The sequence below is a fragment of the Lagopus leucura genome, unplaced genomic scaffold, assembly GCF_019238085.1.
Source record: "Lagopus leucura isolate 7727_CA_CO unplaced genomic scaffold, USGS_WTPT01 Super-Scaffold_100001, whole genome shotgun sequence".
NCBI classification, from domain to species: domain Eukaryota; kingdom Metazoa; phylum Chordata; class Aves; order Galliformes; family Phasianidae; genus Lagopus; species Lagopus leucura.
The window spans coordinates 59,513,004-59,540,587 of NW_024962262.1; the positions used below are offsets into that span (position 1 = coordinate 59,513,004).

The window sequence follows — 27,584 nt, forward strand, 5'->3', positions numbered from 1 at the left end:
GTTTATTACTTAAGAAAAGAAAAATGACCACATCCTATTTCTAGAGATGAATCAAATTGCTTCCTAATGTTTTAGAAGTTTTCCTGAGTCATCTGGTGAGAACTGCATTTACCACAAGGCTCCTATTTTCCCACAGTAGCTCTCTACATGCAAGGAACTGATATTGCAGTGTGGTTTCAAAGATGATATTCTTATAACTCATTTTATAACAATACCCAGGGGCCTTCAATGTAGCCAAAAAAAAATTCCATATCTGAGCTTAACATCTAATTAAAGACAAGATCCAAGAATTCATCTAAGAGCTGAAAAGAACAGGAGAGGAAAGGTGATTTTTTTTAATGCAAAAGCTTGTAATCGCATTTTCATAATGGGGGTTTTGGAGTGCTTTAAGTTTGAGAAATAAAATAATAATCAGAATCTTTTCTGTGCTGGTATAGGATTAGAGGTATTGAGATTAGAAACGGCAAGCAATTTTTCTCCTGTAGCTCAAATACCCAGGAGGCATATGCATGGAGAAGTATTCTGTGAATTTGTATGATTTTCTTAAGGGAGCCAGTCCCTCCAGCACTCCAAGCTTGGTTGCTGGGTTTGCATTCAGCTTTGATGAGATCCATCTCAAACTCTGAGTAAGTCACCCAGGACAGCAGTCAGTCAGCCTTTGTAATTGTACTGAGTGCTGAGGTACTAGTTCCTCAGTTGCCTTTCATCTTCGCTCAATGCAGTTCTTCTGCCCGCTTCCTCTTAGGGGAACTAACTTGTGTGTGTACAGAGGGAGCTCTTCATTACTCTCCATTAACTAATGGATAGTTATAGCAGGTAAGAGCAGTGGAGATCTTTGAATTTGATTTTGTCTGCAAGTTAATTACAGAACCAGTAATGTGGGACTAGATGATCTCAGAGATCTTTTCTAACCACCAGCCCATCACTCTGTGCCCACTGACCACATCCCTCAGTGCCACATCCATGCATTTTTTGAACACCTCCAAGGACAGTGACTCCACCACCTCTGTTGGCAGCCCATGCCAATATTACAGTTTTCACTGCTTTTGTCTACCCTATTTCCAAGCTGCCTTTTGCTGCTTTTTAGATGAGATCACATAATTTAGCTTGGTTTTGGATCTGTATTTCTGTTCCACTGGAAAGCCGTTCGTACTTTTTTGCAAACTGACCTGGTCACCATCTGTTTTCTGGGCAGCTGTCAGTAATGTTGCGGTGCAGAACAAAATCCCCTGACCTGAGGGTGTTGGGGGTGGCTCAGCATGAAGGCATCTCTCAGAATGGCCCTCTGGGCTGTTTGGCACTGTACGTTTTCTGCAGTAGATGTGTGCTGGATGTTTATTTCAGGGTTTTCAGTTTGATGAAACTCGGTGTCCTAGCTAGAACTGCCCTTTGTATCTGGTGCATCGCTGCTTCTTTGACATCCTTCAGAAGCTGTATTCCAGAAGAGCTGAAGTTTTTATCCTCCTGAAAGAAGCTTATGAGAGGAATTTGGAGTGTTCTACTTTGTCTGGAATACAGAGGTTTTTTTTTTTTCTTCTTCATTTTCTGCAGTTACTCTGGTCATAAGGTCTTAATGCAGTCTGAACCACTTTGTAAAGCTTTCTTGACTTGGGTTTCACTTAATTGATTTATTCAGCTGCGTATACTTAACAGGCACTTATTTTCCAACTCAGAGTGGCACATGACTCATTCTTCTTTTGGAAGTGTGGTCTATGCTCTGAGAACAGACATCGTAATAGAAATTCTCTCATGTTAAAACTAACAATAAAATCTTGCCTGTATTGTACTCTTCTCTCTGAAATCTGCAGATTTGGAGCAAATGTATTGGAATGGCCTTTCAAATGTACTGAATTAGCAGCAGTATCTTTAAATTCAATGCAGTTTCTGACAAATGTTTCTGTTGTTGGTTGGGATTTTTCTGCTTTGAAACAAATCATTTCAGGTTGATACAGTCAGAAATTTCTTCTTGGAGGAGTGAGGGAAAAAAAACCAACAGCAACAAAAAACCAACCAATGACACAAACCACCACCAGCAAACACTTCATAGTTTCCCCACTGCTAGCTTAATCTGTTACAGTGACTTTTCTAAAAAAGAATTCATAGTGAAAAGCCTTTGAGTTGTTTCATGCATGTGTGCCTAGGTGCTAATGTGACTTTATTAACAGTGTGACCTGAATGTAGGTGCTAGACACTTAATCATTGTATGGCTTCCTTTTGTTCTCTCTTGAAAACTTCTGATGGCATTCTTTGCATGGTTAATATTGTAAAAGTTGGATCAGTGTTACTTAAATAAAATGCCTCCGACTTGCCTGGAAAACACATTAAGAAGAAATGATGAATGATTTTGCAGTAGTTACAGGGTAATTCAGTTCTTTAGCTTATATGGTACTTTCTTATTCATTCAGAATGGAAATTCTGGGGGACTTCCCCCCTCATTCCTTTCTTTGTTCCATATGCTTGGCATCCCTTTTTCAATGAAAAAATGACTTCTTAAGGTTTTTCTTCTTACTTTAGATAGTGAACCAGTAATTTGTGTTTAATGATATGTTTTGAAACTTACAAGGAGGTATAGTCATGGTGGTTATTTTGATCTGCATCAGAAAACCCACAGAATTTAGTTTCAGCACCCATTTGGTATTTATAAGTGTTTTTACATCTACCTTTACTTTTCTGTTCTCTTAGGAAAAAAATCCATCCCAGCCCAAACCAGTACAGAGAGAAACATCTCATTTTTGAGTGTGAGCAGGAGTTATTTGGAGAACAATGAAGGCAAAACTTCAGGCTATTAGGAGCTATTAGGAGGAGGAATTTGGTAAGGTTGAAAGAATTTCAGTTTTGTCAGGTTAGGAGGCTGCCGCTTTAAATCACTGGCATGCTCTGCGTGTGCATGTAGGAGATCTGGTGGCTGATTCAGTCAGCAGTAAGTTGGGGGGATGTAATTGGAGTGGCCTGGTCTTTTACATCTGGTGTTTCTGTCTAATGACAGCATGGTGTTGTAGTACTGCTGGTGCAGAACTGGTGATTGCTGCCATCAGAGGGAGGAACCTATAGGGCACTGCACTTCTTACCAGTAGGCTATCAGGGAATCGAGGGACCAGGCAGTGTGGTGGAAGAGCTCAGGGCCCTTTCCTCCCACAAATATGCTGCTGAACTCAAACTTTAGATCAGTTGTTCAGAGGAATGGCTGCTCAGTGCTTCTAACATGTTTCCTTAAAGGTAATATATTGTATTATACTTGGGGAGGAGCTCGCTTTGCTCAACATTTTGTCTGAAGGTGCTCAATTTTTTTTATACTTGTAAAGGAGTGAGGCTTTTACACTCAGTACTTGTTTCTTTTTTTTTTTTTCCTTTTCTAAACGTGAGCTTCAAATGCAAATATAGGAATAGAGTCAGAAAGTGAGTCCTAATAAGTAGCACTTCAAAAATAGTAGCTTTTCTGGGTAATTATAAAAGATGGAAAAAGTGATGCCAGTAATATTATTTTATAGCCTGGGGATTTGAAGTCCATGGCAGATCATCAAAGATATTACAGAGCTGAGTAGTGAGGAACGTAATGAATGAGTGTAGAATATTACCGGAGACTGGAGTGCTGAGAGGAGGAAAGATGAAAATAAAAGACCCAACTTTGAATGAGACCACTTACAAATACTGTGCTAGATTAAGAAGCTTTAACTTCTTCCAAAGAAGCATATTCTGAGATCTTTGTTAAATACATTTATTGTCCCTACCTCCCCATGCTCCCTGCCTAAATGTTGGATGTTTCTGTTTGAAGTGAATGCTTACGTGTTGGACATCTTGTGCCAAATGAAACAGCGAAGACTTCAGCTGTAGCAGCTTCTGTTGAGCATTACCACCTGAACACAGGTCTTTCCTATTCAGAGATGGTACGGATAGAGTGAAAAGTGCCCAGTATGTGTAAGGACAGGTAACAAAACATGTAAAAAGTTGTCACACCCGCAGCATACATTTTTGTTAGACTTCTTCCCCACTCGTAAGAGTCCTAAAGTGGAAGCAAATCCTTTCCTATCCTTCTGTTACAATTCTTGGGATCTGCTGTTCGGATCAGTACTCTTATAATTGCTCTGTTTGTCACTGTAGTCCTAGAAGCATTCTGTGAAGAACCCACTCTTTTCAAGTTAGCCATAGAAGTGTGTAAATCTTGCATTTTTAACTCAGAATTGAATTCTACTCGTACTCAGGATGAGCTGAGCTAATATTTGGGTCTGTGCTTGCATACAGAAGGAAGAACAAAATGAAACAGTTGGTCAGAATTGGTATTCTGGTCTCTAACCCATTTTCTTTTAGGAAGTTAACCAAATCTTCAATAGCCTGGAGAAGATTCAACCTCTTTTCCAGTTTAGCACTTTCTATAGGATGGTAACTGTGACCAGGTTCCTACTATTTATCTTCACCAAATTTCTGCCTTAGAATCATAGAATGGTTTGAGTTGGAAGAGACCCTTGAGTTGGAAGGCCATCTAGTCCAAACCCCCTACAGTGAACAGGGACATCTACATGGGTGCTCAGAGCCCCATACTGCTTGAACTTGAGTGTCTCCAGGGATGGGGCACCCACAGCCTCTCTGGGCAATCTGTGCCAGTGTTTCACCACTGTTACTATTTAACAATAACAACAACAACAACAAAAAAAAAAAACCAACACCAAGAAACTTCTTCCTTCTCTCCAATCTAAATCTCTTCTCCTGTAAGTGGAACTGTTTCCCCTTGTCTTGTCACAACAGATCCTCCTGAATAGTCCGTCTCCTTTCTTAGAGACCCCTGTTAGACACTGAAAAGGCTCCCTGGAGCCTTCTCTTCTCCAGGCTGAGCAGCCCCAGCTCTCTCAGCCTGTTCTTATAAGGAAGGTGTTCCATCCTTTGGATCATTTTTGTGGCCCTCCCCTGGACACGTTCCAACAGGTCTGTGTCTGTCCTGTACTGAGGACCCTACATCTGGATGCACTACACCAGGTGAGGTCTCAGCAGTGTAGAGTAGAGGGATCACTTCCCTCACCCTGCTGGCCACACTTCTTTTGATTCACTCTAGAATACAGTTGGCTTTCTGGGCTGTAAGGGCACACTGCTAACTTGTATCCAGCTTGCCCTCCTCCAGTTCCCCCAGGTCTGTTTAGACAGTGCTGTGCTCAATCCTATTGTCCTGCAGCTTGCATTGATACCTGGGGATGCTGCAACCCAGGTGCAAGACCTTTCACTTGGCTGTGTTGAACCTCATGAGGTTCACCTGGGCCCACTGCTTCAGCCTGTCTAGGTATATCTGGATGACATCCCATCCCTCAGGTGTGTTGACTGCACCCCACAGCTTGGTGCCCTCAGCAAACTTGCTGAGGGTACACTCAACCCCACTGGCAGTGTTACTGGTGAGAATGTTAAAGAGCAGTGGTCCCAGTACTGATCCCTGAGGGACATCACTTATCACTAATCTCCTGAACGTAAAGCCATTGACCATCATGACCATCACGCTGTGGATACAATCTATCTCACAAGCAGTTCCTCATCCATTGAACAGTCCACCCTTCAAATCCTTATCTTTCTTGGAAAGAAGGATCTTACGGGGGACTGAGTCAAAGGCCACAGAGGTCAAGAGTTTGCCTTTCTGGCCAGTTATGTGAGGATGATTTCCATTGATGTGTTGGTAGTTTTCAGTATGTCAACAACCATTTAAAACCACCACCAGTGAAGTCAAGTTCTTACGGTGGTAGCAGTGTCAATAAAAGCTTGCTTGGAGGTGAACTTTGAAACCTCTAAGCTGGTGCAAGCAACTTTTGGCATTTTGCTTTTACATAATTTGTTCCATCTTTGACAGTCTCCTTAATTTTGCATTTATTTTTACCAGCTGTTCTTTTCCATGCAGAGGAGGATAGGTTGAAACTTAAAGCATTAAGAATATCTCACTTGCTTAATTACAGGATCTTGTTGCTTTTAATCTCTTCTTCAGTTTTTTTTCTTTTAAGCTGAATTTATTCTTTATAATCTGTGGTGGATATATTATAGCACTCCTGACGCATTATTCTATATTAATAACTCCAGAAAAATTTTTCTTTCCTGAGTTTTCTAAAGTGCATACCTTGTATATTCTGCTGTACCACTTGTTACGATGCTTGTAACTTTAATTATATTTTTCCTGAAAATCCTAAGATAGACATACACCTATAATGGGGAGGAGAGGGAGGAGCTGGTGTGGCAGCGATGCGGTGTGACTGACAGAGGCAGGTAGTGCTTCCTTTCATGTGCGCACGCAGACAGAAGACATGCCAGGGTGTGGATGAATGCATGACTATCAGAGGCAGATACTTCCCTGCTCTGGGTTGTTCTGCCCTTGTTTTGCTGGTGAACGGACGGAGGTGTACCTAACCCTCCGGAGAATCTTGGTTGTATCTTAAATACTAAGATGAAGTTTACTTTTTGTTTTAGGAGAGCAAGAGAGGCATTTGCATGTTGGCAAGAAGCTTGTGAAAAGCTCATGGATGGCCTTGATGTCTGTTAGAGGTATCTCATGTTAGAGGTATCTGACTCAACTAAGTGAAAATTCTGCTTTTTGGTCTAGGTACAGGATATTAAGAATACTTGAGAATCTAACCATGTATTTCTTGAAGAGATTTTATTTCTCACAAAGTTTATAAAGATCAAGCTGTTTGAAATGCATTTTTTCCTTCTAGTTATTGATGATTATGAAATGAGTAGCATTTCTTAGAATTGAGGCCCTGAGATGAGTGGTTAAACTGAATACTTTGCAGTGATTCTTCAGTAGTCATGAAGAGAAAAGATACTGAAGAGCTCTTTTTTTTTTTTTCTAATGCTTTAATTTAGTTCTGCGTTACATAAAACTGGTTTGTGCTCATTCATTTCGAAGTGTTTAGCTTTGCTGACTTGGCTATGGATTTGCAGAATGCTGTGGTAGCACTGAGACCACCTCTCCCTAAGATGCTCTCTTAATTCAGTGTGGGTGATGCAGTTATTTTTCAGTCTTTTAAGAGCTTTTGGTGACAAAGATCTCCAGCAAGTCAGTGTGTGTAAGCCTTGTCTCAAAGCAGCTGGAGTTCTTTCTGTGAGAGAAAATGGGCCGAGTATGGCGGGTGGGCTCTGGCCTTTGGTCTGTAGAACAAACCTGGGACCAGGTGGGCCCAGCCAGTCTGGATCTACTGCTGCCATGAGGGAGAAAGGTAGGAGAAATGGTGCTCAGGTGAGGTAGGACAAAGCTGTGGCATCAGGTGTTAGGGTGTGAATTTGCACTGCTGCTGGGTCTCATGTTTTCATCGGCTGTCCTGGTCACTCAGGATGAGGCTTTGGTCAGGCACTCCCAGCAGAGGTGTGCACAGGGCTGCCTCTGGAGCTGCACGGTTTTCTTTTGGGAGTTCCCCTCCATGTACATTTTTGTCGTCATTGCTGTCTGTCATGACGTGTGATTTGAGAAACCAGATTGTGTGTTTATCTGGGACAGTCCAAGTGCATCACTAATGGCATGTGAGCATTGATAAGCGAATTGGCAAGCTCTCACCTTTAGGGGCCTGCATGACAGTGCCTCAGGTGACCTGAAGCCAGGAGCACTTGTAAGAAGCAGCCTAATTCCTGGGGGCCGTGCTTCTCCCTGAGGGGAAACTGACTGGGAGGAAATCAGTGGAGAAAGAGGATTATGCATTGCTGAGCTTGGGAATGAAAGGCTGGCTGGTGCATCTAACCTCTATTCTCAAGAAACAAAACCTAGCATCCCTACTGAAGCCTTTTCAAAAAGAAAGTAAATATGTGGCTCGCAAGTTATAGGCTTCTGTAGCTTTATGTGGTTGATGAACATTTTTGAAATCATGAATGAGGGAAGAGAAACTTGCATCTGAAGAGGAAAGGGATCTTTTATAGAATATGCAAGGGAAGAAAAATTGAAGCGGTGAATCAAACACTGAAATAATCCATTAAAGACTGGGTAACTTCTTTTAAAAACAAACAGCTGTCCCTTTTGCTCTAAGAAGTCACTGCTTTACTTTCAGAGTTTGTTCCCAAAATACTAGGGCTTGGCTAACTCTGGGGATCTTAATTATTTCAAAAGCAACTTCAAAACCATCTCCCTATGACTTGCTGAGGTTAGCAGTGTTGATTTCCCTCCGCTTTCGAGTTGTCCTTCCTTTATTATAATTGACTTAGTGCAGGGCTTCTAGCCAGCACCCTTAGCTTATGCTAACATAAGCTTGAGACATCCTGTTTGGGTGAGCCAAACCCAGTGTCATTAGTTCATGCTTGTCCATTACACGTAAGTTAATTAAATGAATTTGCCTCTATTGTGCCATCACATGAGTACTCCTGTTCTCAGATCACTGGACTGTGGAAATCTCATTTTCTCTTTTCACGGTGAAACTATTTTAGCTTTCTTCCCTATTTTAGAGCATAGGATGTATGCCTTACCATAAAGGAGAGGGAAAGCAGTCTGAATTATTTAAACCAAACGTAGAAGTTGCGTTACTGTTCTGAGGTTATACAGGAGAAGGGATTGGAGTTTAACATGGAGGCAGCAGAAACTTTCTTTTTCCAGTATATATTTGCTTGGTTTAACAGATCACTTCTACCACGTTTAAAAGCGTGGGCAAAGGAACCTTTGAAAAAGTTTTTTACTTATTACATCTCTATTAAATAAGCTGATAAAAGTAACAGTTTTCTAAGGCTGATCACTAGTCAGTCTAACAATTTTCCTTTTTTATTTTTTAAATGCTTGTAGGAAATAATTGCAGAATGCTTACTGTGTGGGGTCCTTTGTGCATTATCCTTTTGCTTTTGCAGAGAACAAATAATAAAGTGGCTAAATACAACTTGTTTTTATACATAGCTGTCAACATAAACTGAAGCGAGAACATCTGTAATTAAAGGTGTGTTGTTGCTCACTGAAGTAGTTCCTATCAATGTTTTGTTTGCTTCTGTCTTGTAGAAATGCATGCGATGTGCATTAGTTATTAATAGACACAGTATGGGATTACAAAGGCAGCTGTACTCAGGTGTACATTCAATCCATATACATGGCCCTGGGTTGTACTGAGTGAGAAAAGTAGAAGCACATTGACTGCTATCATTACGTTGTACAATACTGGTGTGGTGTGTATATCAACTGCTGTGCTTTTTTATTTTCACCAAAATAAAACAAGTTGCTAATTATGCTATTTCCTCCTCTTTCCCCTCAGGAAGCCACTGACTGCCTAGGAATTAGGAAGGGCGTGAGAAGTCCAGTTGATCAAGGCAGAAACTTTTTTTTCTGAGAGCCTTTCCACATCTGCCTTTTGCAGGCTCTCCGGACGCTCCCCGTTGTGCCATGTTTTGTGGCTTTCTCTGTAGGAAGAATTTGTCTTGATGAAGATTCCTAACATTGGTAATGTGATGAATAAATTTGAGATCCTTGGGGTTGTAGGTGAAGGTAAGTGGTATACTTTATATAATCTGTTTATTTATTTATTAGATTTTATTTAGTCTTCTTGGTGGTAAAAAGTTTTCATTTACAGAATGCTGCTTGTATCACATCTTGCAGAGAATAAATTGCTGTTCCTTAATTCCTTCCAATCACGATCTTTGATGAAAGGAAACGTTCGGGAAATGGCAGGGGTAGGAGGGGAGGTAAGAAAAGGAGGGACCAGTTTTGTTGAAATTGGCTGTATTAATTTCTTAAATGATACAGGGTAGATGCCAACTGTCAAACTTCTGTTTGTATATTTAAAAACAACTTCAATGTTTTAAAACCCGTTTACTTTGAAGTCTTTTTAGTTTTCACTGCACAAAAATTCAGTAAGGTGCTGTATGTGCAAGTTGAGGATGATACTGGGAACAATATTCTGCAACCTGGAGATAACGGAGTACTCTTATCTTGATGCTTTTTTTCTGATTTGTTTCAGGAGCCTATGGTGTTGTACTTAAATGCAGACACAAGGTGAGTAAATTGCTTTAAATTAGAGATAAGTGTTGGTGTTTGGGTAATACAATGACTTATCTTGGCAACTGAGGTGTTATGTTTTAGATATGTTGTAATTGAGCAGGGCTTTTCCTTGCAGTCAGTTATTCGGGCTTAATTGCAGTACTGTCAAAGGAAGCAGCTACATCTAGTGCAAAAGCACAAGGGTTTTTTGTAGTGTTTGATATCTGTCTGAAATATGAAGTATTAACAACTTTTCACTAATTTCCACTAAGAAAGCCTTTTTTGAAAATAAATAAGCTAATTTGGAGTGCAGTTTACTCTCCATCAGTCTCAATTTGTATATCAAATGAATTGCCCAATAACTCCATATAAGTATTTATCTTTCCTGGGGAAGAAGAGGTATGCTTGTGGAATTCCCACCACTTGTGGTGGTGGACAAAGAAAGAAAAACAAAGAAAGACAAAGTAAGAAAGCACTAACTTTATGCTTATTGTTTTCCATCTTGAAGAGGAAGAAGTAACACCCCTTGCCCTGAAAACCCTCTGAAAACCAAACAAACTTCCTTTTTTCTTTTTTTTTTTTTAATGGACATGATGGTGTTATAAAGGGTGGTTATGTCTGTACTTTCTGCTCATCAGCACAGATCTAACGTGCTGTTTTCAGAGCTGTAATATAGTCACAAGAAAGTATCTTTTATTTCAGGAAAGTAAGGCATTTCAGAATCATAGAATGTAGTGACTGGAGAATACGTAAAAGTTATTTTTATGTAGTTCATACCTTGTTCTAGAAAATAGCAATGCTCTGAAGAGGACCTATGCTCCTGTTGTGGCTTTTAGCAAATACGCAGAAGTCCTTTTGCACAGGACACGTAGCTATATTTGGAATGACTTACACTGTTGTACTGAGAATTTGGAGCTTGCACTTTGTAGGTAAACCTTGTTACATAGCACTGTTGGAACAGTTTTTTGGAGGTAATTGTAGCTTTTGGTTTTTAACACAAATATCTGAAATTTTCAGAATACCACATAAGATAGTCATCTCTCACCCTCTAGTAAAACCAGAGTAGATCTCTTGTTACTTTCTTTCCTAGCTATATGTTAAGCGTAGTTATCAAAAATAATATGAACACATGATAAAACTGAATGGTAAATGTTGCCCTCACTTTTGGATGTGATACAGGTGACTTGAAAATAAGTATGAAAAACAGCTATATGATACTTCAAATGATTTCAACAGAAAAACCTCTGGTTTACTTTCTTGCATATATTCTAACTTGCCACATGATCTGTGCAGGTAAATATGCATTGTTTTGACAAATGAAAGGGTGGTGAAAATGAGGACTAGTGAGGCAAATAAGACTGATAAAAACATTAAATAGTGTATTTTATTTTTGCAAACCTTAGCTCTGGATGCATTGTTTCAAGATACAAATGAGTCTCTAGCACACATCCTCTTGGAGATATTGTGCACATGCATTATAACAAAGCTAGTTAGTAGTTCCCTATGTTATTATTTTCTCTCCTGGATTTCATGTTACTTGTTATCTCTTACTGTTGCAGTATGTTAAGCACTGGCCAGACACATGTAGATTCCCCTTAAAAAGGGAAAAACATAGAATCTGGGGAGATTCTATGTTACGATGAAGCACTGTCTGCCTTGGGGGAGACTTGATCCCTTTCAAGAATGGCTTTGTTAAACTTTATATTTTGAGATAATTAGAGTAATAACACTGGATGTGTACTGTAAAAGATCTGGGTGGTGACGATGCAGTTTATGCTGGGCAGGCCCCTTCTTTATGGAAAGTGGACACAGGAAGATTCTAGGATTTGCTGCACTGGTGAGTGAATTTCCAGCTCTTTGTGCCATTGGCAGTGTCCTGATCTGAAAGAGCTTGGTACTCTAAGATTGTAATGCAACAGCAGGCTTATCCAAGTTGTCTGAGTTCCTGTAAGAATACCTTGCAGTGTAACAAATGACAGGAGAGGGATGGCTTTCCTTCAGCAGTGGAAGGTGCTTTTTCCTACAGCTGGTGAAAGGACACTGAATTTCTTTGACTTTCATGCAGCCTTAGCAGAATTATCTGCAAATGCAAGGCTGTGGTTTTTGTGTTCACTGTCTGATGGCTGACTGGCTGTACCTAGAAATATTGAGTTTTAGTAAATAATTCTTCCATGTTAGATGTCTGCATGTAGTGCAGTTGAACTTTGAGTGCATTATGCAGCGTTTTTTTGTGCTCCACAAGGGAGGTCCAGAAATGGTGTAAAAACTAGAGGGTGCTGCAGTAAACAAGCCACCTTCGGTCATGTTCCCTCAGCATGCACTGCTTTTCTTTTTGCACAAAGCTAACAATTCTGTATAACGATTCAAGTGCAAAATTGTTTATATTCATCTTTACAAACGGTGGTAACGTGCAAGAACCAAATTCTCAGTGATTTTAAGTCAACTGATTTCCACCGTATTAGAGAGAAAGTAAAATTTGCATCAGAAGAGGAGTGGGTCCTTAATTGTAACATTTTGTGATATATAATCCAGTAGTGCTTCAATAAATAGATAGCTTTTTGTACCAGTGCATTTCAGTGGTGTTTGTATATGGATTTAAACTGGAGGGAATGTGCTAAGGGGTAAATACCTTGTCATTATTTCATGATTTTTTTTTTTCTTTGCTAGCAGAATGTTGTCAGGAAAACAAGAGTACCTCCTCTAGAATGACTACATTTATGTTATTATATAGCATATTTCTGTTGCAAATTCTTTACTGCTGCTTTTTTGTAAAGTTAACTTGTTTTTCTGCTTTTTTTTTTTTTCAATGTGAAAGTAATATAAATGTTAAGAATAAAGCAGAGATCTGAAGTTCTGAGAATGTTCTGAGAAGCTTTTTTTCATTAGAGGCTATTTCATAAAGAATTACACTGCTGTTGCTTTTGAAAACACTGGAAATACATTTTATTTTCACAAGACATAATAAAGTGGGCTGTCTTGGCTAATCTGCTAGATCTTGTCTTTCCTGAGAAGAAAAGCAATTTTAGCAGTTCAGCTGTTTCAGAGATCAAAGCTAAAAGAAAGAGACTTGGTTCATGTTTAAGATAGTTTTATTTAATGTGCAAATAATGGAACAAATATTTACTTCACAACTTAGTCTTGCAGCGATGGGGTATCCAAAGATGAGCATGCTGAGAAATGGAGAGCAAGGGGGAAAAAAACAATTGAGATGTTGGTGTGAAAAGTGAATGCGTAGATGCACTGCAAGATGCACTGTGTAGGGAGAAAAGTTGAAAACTGGAGCTGCAAGTGAGGAGGAATCTGTAGAAATGAGGTTAATGCATCACTGTACAGCTGGAAAGAATGGAAACAAGTCTAGGTAGACAAGATGGGAACACTGGTCTTCATTAATGAGGCAGCTTGCCACGGGATCAGACTGGAGAAGAAGGATTCAAAATTGTAGGTAGTAGGTAGTCAAATCATAGATGTTTTATTAATATGGTGTGTCTGGTTTGAAGGTATTGATTCTGATCTCTGCTTTACGTCCCATCTGCAGAACATACCTACTGTTTTGTTTTATCTAACCAAGGTTTTATTAATATTCACTTGAATATTTGATGACTGAGATACCTAAAACTGATCATTATGTAAATAAGAAATTATGGTTGCTGATGGTCTTCTACTTTGGAGCTTGCAGAAATGGGGGGAAAAAATGGCTGGAGGAATGCAAAGGGGAAGTTGCATTCCCCTGTGCATTTGGATGTAGCTTTTAGATGATGTGACTTCTCTAAAAGCATGGTGGGATTTCATCAAGACTCCCAGGTTTGTTCATGCTCTTGCCCCGTGCTGTGTTACCAGAGTCTTTGGAGCCGGAGGGGATGTAGTTTAATGATTTAGAAATGTTATGCCAGTTCTTGTATGCACAACATCTCCTGTCTGATAAGATGTTTTCCTAGTCCTTTGTTATAAAGTGCATCTGGTTTTGGTGTTCTTTAGTGTATTTGAGATATTTTTAGACATTTTTTTCTTAAACATCACTGAATTTCTGTATTTAAAAACAAAAGAAACCTTAGTTTATAGAATAATGTGGCTACTTCAATGTGATGAAGGTGGCTTCAGTGCAATGAAGAATAATGAATAACCTTCTCAGTAGGTTGAATACTTGAAGGCATTTTCCTCTTAACCTGATATTTAATTTTGTCCTTTTTGAGCCCTCACTAATAATCTTTCATTGTCTTAAGATAAATTTTGTGTCTGAATACCTGAAAGAAATATTTACAGATCTTTTCAAGGAAAGTGCAGTATTCTCATTATGTCATATAAACATGGCTGTTGGTTTTTTTTTCTTTAACCACTAGATTTCACTTGAGCACCTCAACCTTTTCCACATCTTTTATCACTACTGAACAGCAGAGTACAGTTTCCCTGGTTTTCCCTTTTGCTGTTGCGTAACTATAAAAACCCTTTACTTTGCCATTTACGTTTACAGTTTTTCAAGTGATGTGAGCTTTGGCTTTTGAAATATAACTCCTGCATGGTGAAGCAGTTTCTTTGTTTTTCGTCAGGTAGCCACTTTCTACTTCCATGCTATGTGTGCTGCTGCTTTGTGTTTGAGCTCCATCAGGAATTAATTTCCTGCTTACCAGTGCTGCCTGCCGAGTTAAACCACACCACCAACTCAGACCATTTTCCCAGCATTTTGCATGGAAATGGGCTGGTCCTGTACTACAAGAAAGCCTTCCTTGAAGAACAGCCAGCTCTCGTAGATTCCTTTACTCCTTAATGCTGACTTTAAGCAGAGGGTAAATGTGTTCTTTTGGAGGATCAGGATTGTAATTCTACTGTTTGTTTTGTTTAGTTCTTCAACATCTCAGATCATGGGGTTTTGTATCAAGAGATGCTGAGCCATTATAATCTCAGTGAGAAAGGCAAACTGTATAAATGTAGCAACATCCAATGAGCCTCTGATCGGGGTGCAGCACGCTGTGCCCGCAGAAGGGGTTATGCCATTGTCATAACTTGAGCTACTATAGGATTTTCTTAGAAGAAAACAACTCTGTTAATTTCTACTGTCAAACAGAACGGATATCTGTGTGACAACTTCTTGCTGTGCTTTGACGTAAAGGCAAAGCCATACAAATTTTGTAGTCAGTAATACTGAGATGGAGCTGCAGGCTCCTTTGATACAGAGATCTGGCTGAGTTTATCCTTCAACCATGGAATTTATGCAAATAAACAGATCTTAAGATTGAGCTGCACCTGTTATACACAGCTCAGCACAGACATGGACCCTACTCAGGTTAATAGTGATGTAGATCCCCAAGTCCCTCAGTGTGTGGTGGTCTTTGAGCCGGATGACTGCATGTTGTCGCTGTTTCTCAAGCTGTCATCAGCCTTCACATTTGTATTGGCTCATTGAGCAGATGTCAGGAAATTGTTTTCTGCATCTTCCAGCAATCTCCTGGTTGTCATGATATTTTGCCCTTTCAGCAGACGCTGCAATACTCTGTCTTCTGTGAAAACTGGTTTGTTTTTTTTTTTGTAAGGCTTCCTTTAAAAAGTTTTGTCTGTTCTGCTTTGAGTGTTTTGAAGCAGATGTCCACCCTAATGGCACTGGTGCTCTGTCCTCCAGCCCTCAGGCAAAAACTTTAGGCTTTCTTGTTATCCATTTGAAAGCAAATGTCTGTGCCTTCAAGCCTCTCCTTTCCAAGAACCTCCTTGCTTTTTAAGCTTGTCCTTCGTGAAGTTGTCTGTGTACCTGTTCATGGCACCATTTCAGTCATGCAGGCTGTTCTGCCACAATGTGAAATCTTAATGAGTGATGTCAGTAGGGTAATAGTACTGGGCTAACAGTTCAGATAGGGCACAGTTGTAGAAACAGGAGTTGGCAGGAGTTCCTCCTGTTTGTTTCCCTTGACATTTGTGTGCAGGTATGAGATCTGATGATTTTCACAGAGGGAAAGAGAGTACTTCCTGCTCATAGGAAAGTTGGGGTGAATCTGATGTTTATAATAAACCATCACATTCTGAACTAGGTACTAGAATCCCTTTTCTAATTCATGTGTCTGCTGATGTTTTTAACGTTCTTTCTTCTTACTGGAAGTCAGCTGACCTTGTGTTGATGAGTTAAGAATTAAAAGATAAGCGTTCATGAAGGAAAGCTGCATTTATCTTGAGTATGTTGATGTTACTGACTGTCTTGCTTTAGATCTATCTTTCAAGGCTCAGGTTTTGGCTACTCAGCTAGAGAAGGTTCTACTGCTGTCTGGTATTCTAACTCCAGCATATTAACTGTGCTGATTTAAAAAGCTTCTGGTCCTTGGTGTTCTTATTTCACCATAATTTTATAATACTGTGATAATTCTAAGAGGCTGTACCCGTGTTCAGAAAGTATATCTAGACAGCAGATACCAAGTTCATACCACTCCAATGCTTAGCTGTGGAAAAGTTGCTTACAAGTCGAGAACAAAAAGCCATATGTATAATGGTGGGAAATGGGTCTTGTCAGACGAACCAGATTTCTTCCTTCAAAATACTGAGTTGAAGTAGAGTTGGGGGGAATTGTGTAGTGACAGTCTGCTTATGTGAGTGAGAACTATACCAGACTCTAATCAAAGTTTGTGGGTGAATTCTGGTTTCTAAAGTTGCATGGATTTGAGATCTGACTGATCAACAGACTTCAAAGCAACTGTAAGTGAGCTAAGGAGAGGTATTTATATCTGGTTTTGACATAGAAAGATACCAGGGAAAAAATGGCTATTCAGTGTTTTTATGAATGATTTGAAGGTAAATGTGAAATTACCACTGTTAAAAAATTATGAAAAACACACTGAAGTGGTAAGTAACAAAAGCTAACCCTGTAGGGCATTTAGCATTATGTGTTAATAATTATGAATCAATTCAAAGCACATTTTAAATATTTCTTCGTATATAATTGACTTTCAAAATTAAAATGTTTTCAGCAAAGTCTGAATTAAGTCAGGAGCATTTTTGAACGTGTTTTACTCTTTCAGAGTAAAGCTGGAAGCAGACTAATGCATAGTGTTTTCTTACCTGTTACACTTTTTTTACATGCCATCAATTTACAAACAGCTGTCCTTCACCTACCAACAAGTGAAAAGAGCAGTGCCAAATCCTACCGATTTAGGTCTGAGGTTGCAGCAGTAACAGTGGGAGAATGTGATATTTTGTTCTGCCTCTGTAAAATCCTCAAAAATTACACTGATCTTTGTCTTTGATTTTTTTTTTGTGTCTTTAAAAGGAACACTGCTAATTTTCACTGCTAATCGAATGTGTTTTGGTTCTGTAGCAAGCTGATTGGTTTCAATTGTGGTAAAGCAGAAATCTCTGTACACTACATCCATTCTTTCAGTAATGGCAGTGTGCATGAGGAGGATTATTGCACTTAATATTGTTCCTTAGGCTAGAGCATAATCAGATGTTCTTTGTGTGGGAATTGCTTGCAACACACATAGCAAATGTGAAAACATCAGCCTTCTGAAGTAAATGGTGTGTGCCAGTTGTAAATGTTTCTAGTAGCTGGAGTTGAAATTTGTTGTTTCAAGTTCTGTGTGAGGAAAATAGAACTATTAGACAAGCTGTACTGCTGCAAATCATATCATCTCTTTGCTTCAGCTTCAATATTAGGTAAGAAAAACCTTCTGAATTCCTTATAGAATTCTGTCTTGAAATATTAATCATGTAGTATTTCTTTTGTGGACTTCCATTCTCAGCTTCCAAGGCATTCATGTGAATGCAGCGAAAGGCAAGCTTGATAAGCACTAATTCATTTCAGTTATTAATTTCCTGTACTGGTAGATAAATGTTATACAGCACACTTCTTTAACTGCTTGTTGTGCCAATTGGATGTAAATGTGGTAATGAAAATTGATGCATTGTGGCATTATCTGTACGTGAACCTCAGCTTTTTGCATAGTCCTGTCAGTTTTCTGTGGCAGGGGAGAACAAACAAATAACAGCATATGGTAGACTTTAAATGGTGATGCTATGAACTGGTACTTTTTTTTTTTTTTTTAAACTAAGTGAAAGATTTGTGTAGATACTGTCACTACAAATATCAGATAGCTATCCAGAACGGAGAGTAGAAATTGCTGAGATTCCCTGGTTTGAAAAGACAGCTAACTGTCAGGCATGGAAAAGAATGCAGAAGTGGTACCCGTGGGTGATAAGTATGTTAGCAGTGCAGCACACTGCTTGTTGGTCAGCCTGGAGAAGGGCTGTAGACTTTCCTATGAGAAGGTGCTGCCTTCACACAGAATCATAGAATGGTTTGGGTTGGAAGGGACCTTTAAGATCGTCTAGTTCCAACCCTCCTACTATAGGCAGGGACACCTCCATCTAGACCAGGTTGCTTGAAGTCCCATCTAGCCTGGCCTTGAATGCTTCCAGAGGGGGGGCATCCACGACCTCACCAGGCAACCTGTTCCAGTGTCTCACCACCCTCACAGTAAAGAATTTCTTCCTCTGTGTCTTTAAATCAGCCCAGGCTGCCATATGAAAGGTCCCTTGTATGATACTCTATTCCTTTACCTCCACCTTTGTACTTGTCATGTTCTGAGCCCTGCTCAGATGTTGGGCAGTAGGCAGTATTCACAATTGGCATTCCCTCTCTTTTTTTTTTTTTTTTTTTTTTCCTCCCCCCCCAAATCATAATTGGGGGGGGGGGGGGGGAGGTTGGGTGTTTTTGGTGAAAAAAAAATAACATGGTTTTGGGGGTTATTTTTGGATTTTTTTTTTTTTTTTTTTTTTTTCCCTCTTTTTTTTTTATTTTTTATTCAGGAGTGTTGAATTCAAAGCAATACAGTGAGAGAGTGTTACCATCAGTGCCACAAGTTGGGATGGCTTCAGTGGGCTTGGACACGATAACACTGGGTAGTGGCATTCATAAAGTGCAAATCTGAGTGCAGAGGAATTGGGTGCTACTGAAGACTTTCAAAACAAGAAGGGAGAGGGGGAAGCAAATGTGATCATCCTCTAATTATGCACAGAACTGAAGGGCGAGTGGCATATAAACGAGAGTTGAAAATAGGATGAACAGTACATCTTACCTTGGGAAGGGTATATGGAATGTATTACTGGTAACTCTTGACTGAACTCAAAGAAAAGTGATTTGTTACAATGAAAAAGAAGTTTTTTTTTTATTTATTTCAGTTCCAGCTTTTTTGTCATCTTAGTGGTTGTTAATTAACCTGACATCTCTGAATTTTCTTCTGTTTTTTTTTTTTTAACGAAGCCGCACACCTTTCTGGTGGACTCGTGTACAATGGGCTGCATGAATTCCTCCTATGGGTGCTGTTTTTTAAGTGAAAAATTACCACTGATACCACAGGTGACAATTTTCCTTGGAAAATTGCCAATAAATAGACCAGCTTCTGGTAGAGCGTGCTCACATTTGCAAATGGATGATACAGTTACACTTTGATTAGTACAGGAATTGTATTCAGACCTGCAGCAGTATGTTCTGTGGCTTTCCCTTGTAGTTTTAATTGCAAACAGCTTGTAGCATTATATCTCGTTTTAAAGCACTTGTAAGTAAAAACTTGATTTTAAGTACATGTGATGAAATGCACAAAGCAAAATTATCAAGGCAAGTTATTCTTTTTTGCAAAAAACTGAAAATGTTGCACTGAAAACTAAAGAATCTGATAAATATTTCTTCAAAGCTACATATGAAATTGAAACTGGTGAGGATTTCAGACTTGATTTAGGGTCTTGGATCATTAGGAAACAAGTGCTGTAGGCTAGGTAATTTATAGATAATGAAAATTAATATGTAGGAGAAGGAACAACATGGCTAATTTTAGAGCTACATCTGTAGTACTGTGAAATTGCCTGAATATGAGATTACATTTTATTCTTGTCATCAAATTGCAAAGTACTGCATAGTGCAACTCTTGGAAAGAAAATGGAATGTTTAAATTTTAGGTCAATTGTTTTGTTTATGAAGGACTCTTACAGACTTAAAATTCTGTGGTACGTATGAGCAGCTACAAATGCTAGGTTAATCACTGATCTCTGTACTTTAAAGTCTGATAAGAGCACAGTTCAGTTTTGAGATGATGGTTATTAAATGTACCATGGTGAAAGTGAATGGATTTGGATCATCTAGCTGGCTTTCAAAATCACTTGTGGAAACCAAGTTGACCTAAAATGTCACAGTACTAAATGAGTGTCTTGAATATTCCAATTATGTTAACTTGTTTTCTTAATTGTTCTTGTGAATCTAAAGCTTCCTTTTTAGACTAGGAGTCTGGGAAAAGGGACACTTGGTAGTGAAGGTAAAACATTAACAGAAATAGAAGCTTGCCTAGTATTTCACTTTATCTTGCTACAGGCTTTTCTTGGCACATCTATTTTTCATCAGAAAGGATTACAGTATATTTTTAAATAGTAAGCTGTCCTTTTGCATGTCCTGGTTAAAGTAGTTCTTGTAACTCCTAATCGGTGGAATACCCTTCTAAAATCTACAGAAAATTTTCATTTCTTTTTGGCTAAAAATTATTTTCTTTGGCTAGAAATGCTTTTAAGGTACAGCACTGTTAATTTCTCATTCAAAAAGTGAATTGTGTTTAGCTGTATGTGGATGATAAAGCTCAGTGCCTCTGCTTCTTGCATACAGTTGGACTATTCTTTATCGAAAGCCAGCTTCCTCTGTTTTAAAGGGTGAATATTGAAGCTTCTTTTTAGTATAAGAGAAGAAAACAAAAAAAACTACGTTTTGATTTATAGACTTTGTGTTTTCATTATATTAGCCCTGAATTACTTCTAGCTTGCACTGCTAAGTGAAACCCATCTTCATACAAAGGTATTTTAATAACTTAGAACGTGGTGGCTTAACTTCGCACTTGATGAAGTATCTTTTATATTTTGGAGTTCTGTTTTAATTGTGTCAAGATGTATAGCAAAGTGAGTCATTGTTTCCAAATAGCACAGGTTACTTTTGCTTGGAAACAGATAGCAACACTGCTCTTGTTTTATGGTTGCCTGTACCTTAAGAACTCTGATAAAGCAGCTTCCATTTCTTCTTCCATGTGAATATTAGTTTGTGGCATTGTCTTAGGTGTCTCATTTTCAAAGCACGAACTTGTGCTGCCTTTATTGAAGAACTAAGTTGTTCATAAAATCAGTTGACCATAAAATGCTTTGAGAGAGAAAACTTCATTTGCATGTTTCTGTACCTACTGGTCTTCCAGACAATAAATACTCTTTATAAGACACATTAAGGATATTGTTGTATACATTTCCAATAACAGATTACCATGAATACCAGTGTACTGAAAATTGTGAAGCAGTTTCCTTGTGCTTAACTTTGACTGAACAATGTTAACTGGCATTATCAACTTATTTTTTGGATGTAAAAAGACTTTTTTTTTTTTTTTTAAATTGTAAAGCTTTCCAATATAACTGAGGATTTGTAAATGTGGTCATGAGCAGAGATAGAGAAAGGTGAAATTCTAGGATCAAAGAAAAACTTGGTTGTTTGCTTATACACCCACCTCCTTTTCTGACAGTATACTTCTTGATCCAGAGGCAAGCTATCTTATTGAAATCAATTAACATTTCCAACAGAGATGGAGCAGTGCCATGATTGTGCTCAGGAATATGTTACAGGCAGTGCCATCTGCAGAGCACAACTGACTAGCTTCTACAGGATCAAATTTCCTGTGACTGTGTGAAGGATTCAGCTGAATGATGCGTACTTTTTTTTCCTCAAGGCATCAGCTAGTGAAGAATGGTGTTAAGGAATGTACACAAGATAGTATCTAGTGGAACTGCAACCTGAGTTCTGAACCTGCTCTAACTTTCTAAGTCTGTCATGCTTCTGGTGTTACAAATGTTGCCGTTGTAAGGAAGAATCAGCAGAAACTTTGCTAGTTATGAAGGCTCAAGGGATGCCAAACAAAATCTATTCCATGGACTCTAGTAGGCTTAAAATAACTACATAAAAACCCATATTTCTGTTTGGAAATTCTGGGATGTAGCATCCCTCAACATCCTTCATCCAGGTCCCTCAGATCACCAAATGTCCCAGGTGAATCCAGTATCAGAGAATCAATGAGGGGAGACCGGACTGCCTATAATATTTCTTACTTTGCGTTGTCGTGGATGTTAGTGAAATTGATGTGTTTATGTTGGCAGAGTTTCTTTTATGTTGACAAAGATTCTTTTGTTGCTGAACCAACATTCCTTCAGTTTCACATGTACATGTACAGAGCCATATGCAAGTGCACATGCACACACATGTACATTTCAGTTCAGTTAATGAGCTACAGCAAGCAGTTTCTTCTGGTCAGTTTTAGAAAACATTGCCAACCCATTCTTTCTGTTGCTCCCTGAATAGATTTTTATATGCACTAGTTAGTTATGCTGATCCTTTTTATTCTCACAACTCTAAGCACCTGTGTCTCAGAATGAGATACGAATGGCAGTGATTCTGTTGGTTGATAATGTTCTGTTATATTATTTACTATGCCTGGAGCTTTGGAAATACAATTTTTTGTTGTAGTGTTGTTTTAACTTCATAAAAATCTCACATCTGGAATTGTAGTATAATGAAATCAAATCAGAGTTAGTATTGGCATGAATGGCAGTCAGCAAACTGCTACTGGGATTATTGCCTGTGCTCTGTACCAGCAGAATGCTTGCTACTATACCAGTATACCAAGGACAGAAGGCAACATTTATGTGAAGAAGCTTTGTTTTACATGTCCAGGTTAGACCCAGTACTGCAATGAAGCTCCAAACTTTTTTGTTTCTTACAGCTCATGTTTGGTTTTTTTCAATATTTGTTTCTCCGTATTCAAACTAAAGCAGCAGCATTGCTTTTAAATATTAACAGATAATTTCGTTAAGTAATAGATTGGGAAATTTTATTCCATGGAGAATCTAAAAGCTTTTCAATTATGCTTTATTCTTTCATGTCCATTTAGAATAATTCAAGTGCTTTGGTATTCAGAGAAATATAGATCTAGGCCATCAATATATAATATACATTCTGAATCCTTATTTATTTTTTAGACAATGTTTCACATAAATCTTAAAGGTTTTGTTCAAGTATCTTATCTGAAACATCCTCCTGGCAGCTTAACAGAAGAAAAGCAGCTGCTTCTAACAGAGCCTTTTCTGAATGTTATTTAAGGCTTTATTGATCTCAGGTAGTACCTTCAATTATGGTGGGAAAAGGAAATGCAAAGCTTCTGCTGGAGGTATTTATAGCTTTATGCATACACTCATTGGAGAACATGTACTTTGTTGTCAAATGTGCAAGTTAAAGAAGATGGGCGAGCTTCAGAAATCCCAGTCTTGCTGCTAGCTGTGCCAGATTGTTTTGTGGGAAGTGAGAATTGATGCTGCACAGTTACATTGGCAATGGAGTTGTTCTTACTTCAGTAGCACAGTTGGGAATACTTGTATCTTGCTTGTGTATTGCCAATGCAGTCCAGTGGACTATGATGCTACCAACATAGTGGTGAAACTCAAAGAATGCTGACACGGAGGTGATAATATATCTGAGGTTCCTAATGTTGGTCAGTGTTTCTTTATTTCTAAAATATATCTTTGAAAAACTGGTTTGTATGCCAGTTTGTGCATGTGTGGGAAAATAAAGCATCCAAAGACAAAGTCACATGACTTGAGTGGAATTAATCCTATCCATTGTTTCAGCGTGTGAGTCTTACATAACTCAACTCTTTAATTTGTATAAATGAACCTCCAAAAAGCACCACATACTGTGTGAAAATGGGTTAAGTTGGTATCTTTCTGGCTCTCCCTCTTTTACTAGCTCTGGGGAAAGCTTTGACAATGCATATTGGATATATAACTCTTAGCTGCCTGAAGCTAAACAAGACCAGCTCTACCTTAGGAATTGTTTGAGGTTTGCTCTAGATGTATTTAGTCTCTTTAAATACAGAACACACATGTTCTCAGTTTAAATTTAGTTTTGGAGATTGCACCTTCTATTTTGGACCTGAAGAAAGGCTTCAGGTTTTTGGCTGTTTTTTTTTTTTGTTTTTTGTTTTTTTTCCTTAAACCGGTAGTTCTAATAAAAGAACATTACCTTTCCCCTCAGATTCTTCCTTGCTTACTGTGATAAGGCTTTTTTGCACATAACTTTTTAGATTTCTCAAATACAAAATTCATCATCTAACACCATATGGATACCCACGCAATTGTCACACAGCTGTCAGCTTTTAGTATTTGATATGGTGTAGCTGGTAGCCTGTTGCCTTCATTTGCTGTGCATATCAGGGCTCTGTGGAATGAGACTCACAGATAGTTTCAGTGAGTTTGCAGCTATTCTTAAGTTCTCATTATTCCTTTGCTTTTAGTAGAGTTGGGTTCCACTAAAGCTGTAGGTATTCACAGATTCATATTCTTATTTGTTACGCTGTTCTTAATGCTAGTTTCTGAATCCTGTTTCCTTTTCCCAGTTCTGTCTTTTAATATATTTTCAATCTGCATTTTTCTTCCTTCTCTTCCTAGTCTCTTAAGTTGCTATATTCTCTGATTCTCAGTACTTAATTCTTTACTTTTCTCCTCCCTTTTCTCTCCACCTGTTGTTTCCAGTCTTTGGGGCAATAAAGAGACCAAGATGCTTTCCCTTATACCAGCAGTATTTCTTTCCCTTTTTACAAGTCTTATGAGGAGCGGCTGAGGGAGCTGGGATTGTTCAGAGAAGAGGAGACTCAGGGGAGACCTCACTGCACTCTACAACCTCCTGAAGGGAGGTTGTGGTGAGGAGGGATTTGGCCTCTTCTCGCAGGCAATGAGCAGGACACGGGGAAATGCCACAAGTTGTGTCAGAGGAGGTTTAGGTTGGACATAAGGAAGAACTTTTTCTCTCAGAGAGTGGTCAGGCACTGGAATGGCTGCCCAGGGAGGTGGTGGAGTCGCCATCCCTGGCACTGTTCAAGAGGCGTCTCTGGATGAGGAGCTGCGTGATATGGTTTAGTACTAGTGGTGGCAGTGGTGATGAGGAGATGGTTGGACTGGATGATCTTATAGGTCGTTTCCAACCTTGTGATCCTGTGATTCTAAGAGTTATTTCATTGAATTTGGGCAAACTTTCATGGTGAACATTAAGTCTACAAGATTTTTTTTTTCCCTGACTCAGAAGTAAATGTGTGTTTGTATGAGACCTAAAGGAGGGATGTATGAGATACTCTTATCAGTATGAGTAACTTTTCTAAGAACAGCTGTTTTTGTTGAGTGTTCTTGGAGCACATGTGATGGATAAACTTTTTTTTTCCCCTTTTTGAGAAAATACACGTGCTGATCTACTTGTGAGTCCTCAGATGTTTGTGGACTCATTTCAGGTAATTTCTGCAACATTTTCTCAATTTAGGTCCAAAGCTGAAGTTTCAGATATGTAACACAGAGGTAGAAATGCATTTTACCCACACATCTTCACAAAAATAGCAACTTTCTTCTTCATTTCTTCAGTAGTAACAGAAGTCTTCATTGAGTGCAGTTTCGTTTATTTCCTCATGTACATTTAAATGGGCAGTCAGGCACTGGAATGGGCTGCCCAGGGAGGTGGTGGAGTCACCGACCCTGGCAGTGTTCAAGGAAAGGCTGGATGTTGTGTTGAGGGACATGGTTTAGTGGGAGCTATTGGGAATAGATGAATGGTTGGACTGGATGATCTTTTAGGTCTTTTCCAACCTTGGTGATTCTATGATTCTATGAAATGACCATACAACTTGTTTAGAGGCAGTTCTGCTGTTCCTCCAACTTTTGCAACAGTGAACAGAACAGTGTATATTTGAGGTTTGAATTTCACCAGAAGAAGTTTGAACTGGATTTTAATCCTTGATACTGTTCTGTAACGAAGAGACGGTCTCTAAAAGGAATGCAGTTTTAAATGCTTGGCAGAGCAAAATGTCAGTATTGTTACGAAACAAGAATTTGTTGGCTAAAGGACGTGCTGTCTGTCTGATCTTGAAGAAGAAAAGTCTGCCTTTCTTTACAAACCTGAATGCAGAAAATTTGAGAAGGTGCCCAGTAAAACCTATTTCAGTATGTAGACTGAAACAAACATTAAGAAAAAATCAACTAAATCAAAAGGGAAGAAGGAAAGAGTGTTGATTTATGTAGAACATCCATCAGTTTGGTAGAGTGTCAGGAGTGAGAAGTGGTTGGTGGCAAGTTGGGAAAATAATTCTTCTCTATTAAGATGCTAAAACTAATTAAAAATTGATGACAAAAAAAGAGAAGTAACTGGCACCTATAGAGAGCTTCCCTGTTACAATATTAGCCTAGAACATGGCTTTGTGAGCACAGGGTTGTCAGCAAAAATGTGTCTGAGGGAAGGAAGGAAAACGTGAAAGAGCAAAAATGTTACAGCATTAACAAAAATACATTGTTGGGGGGGAATTATTGCCCCCTCCCCCCCCCCCTTCCATATTATAGTCATCTTAATCAAAAAAGTAACCAAGCAACTGAGGCTATGAAATGCAAGTGCTGTTTCGTGTTCAGTTGTCCCTTCCCTTGGGAACAGTCTAAATACTGTTACTAGAATTCTGAAAAATGAAAATCGTATTTCTGAGCCTCATTGGTACTTGGGGGAAAAAAGAGATTCCATATGAAGAGAAGGACTTGGAATGGGAAACTCAAAGTTACTGTAGGCAAATTGTTGCATAGCCAAAAATACAGTGAGTTGTGGCCAGCTTACCAAGCAAAATGTTTACTTTTTACATATTAAATTGCATGGACAAGACAGTGTTACACTACTTTGCGTGCCCAGAATGGGAAAAAGCAGATTTCAATTCGATACTTGAATAACAATAATAAACGGAGACAATTGTGAATTAATTTCTTTTTTAATTAGTTTAAAAACAAAAACAACAGCACAAAAATGTTTCTAAAAATCTGTTTTTGCTCATGACTGGAAAATCAAGATGTGATATCCATGCATCTCGTGGGCTGAGATAAAGACAATTTAAAAGGAAAGAAAGGAAGAAAAAAAAAAAGGAATGCTCTGATGCTGATGTTTAATATTCGTGTGAGGGGTGAAAGGTGCACTAGAGTTGCCTAAACGTGAGCTTCTACTGTTACTGGTGATACCTGGGGTAGTGTGCCTTAGCTCTGCTTTCTGTTGAGGAGGTATGCATCTCTATAAATCCTCTGCCATTTCTGCAAACACCATGGGAGTGCTGCAGATATCTAGGGGATCTTAAATGTTGTTGTTAGGGGAACACAGTAATTTCTGGAGCTGATGGTAGCTCAGGGATCTCCAGCTCTGTTGACTGTAATAGTAGCTGAAATTCCTAACTCACGTTCAGATATCTGAATTTAGATGTATTAATCTGAAACCAAGTTCCAACTGAAGAGTTTCAGTCGAAGAAACCTGCTTGACAAGTCTGTCCAGGTTTAAAGTGGGGCTTTTTTTTAGAGGTCAACACATAGGAGGAGGAGCTGAGGTTTGCTCAGCGCGGAGCAGAGGAGCTGAGGGGAGGCCTGATGGCGGCTGCAGCTCCTCACAGGGAGCGGAGGGGCAGCGCTGAGCTCTGCTCTGTGTGACAGCGACAGGGAACGGCGTGGAGCTGCGTCAGGGGAGGGCAGCTGGGGGTCAGGGAAAGGGGCTGCACCACAGGGCGGTGGGCGGGGAACGGGATGCACAGGGCTGTGGGCACGGCCCTCAGTGCCGGAGTTCAACACTCTCAGACACTGGGTTTGATTTTGGGTG

General features: G+C 39.1%; 1 protein-coding gene across 4 annotated transcripts in view; it reads left to right on the forward strand.

Moving 5' to 3' along the window:
- The window catches only part of CDKL5 (cyclin dependent kinase like 5), a 123,824-nt gene that overhangs the window by 36,206 nt on the left and 60,034 nt on the right, over window positions 1–27,584 (forward strand). For all 4 annotated transcript variants that reach the window (XM_042867097.1, XM_042867099.1, XM_042867096.1 and 1 more), the window contains exons 2-3: window positions 9,177–9,406; window positions 9,879–9,913. In XM_042867097.1, coding sequence (XP_042723031.1) covers window positions 9,343–9,406; window positions 9,879–9,913 — 99 coding nt within the window. In that variant the 5' untranslated portion in view covers window positions 9,177–9,342. The remainder of the gene's footprint in view (window positions 1–9,176; window positions 9,407–9,878; window positions 9,914–27,584) is intronic.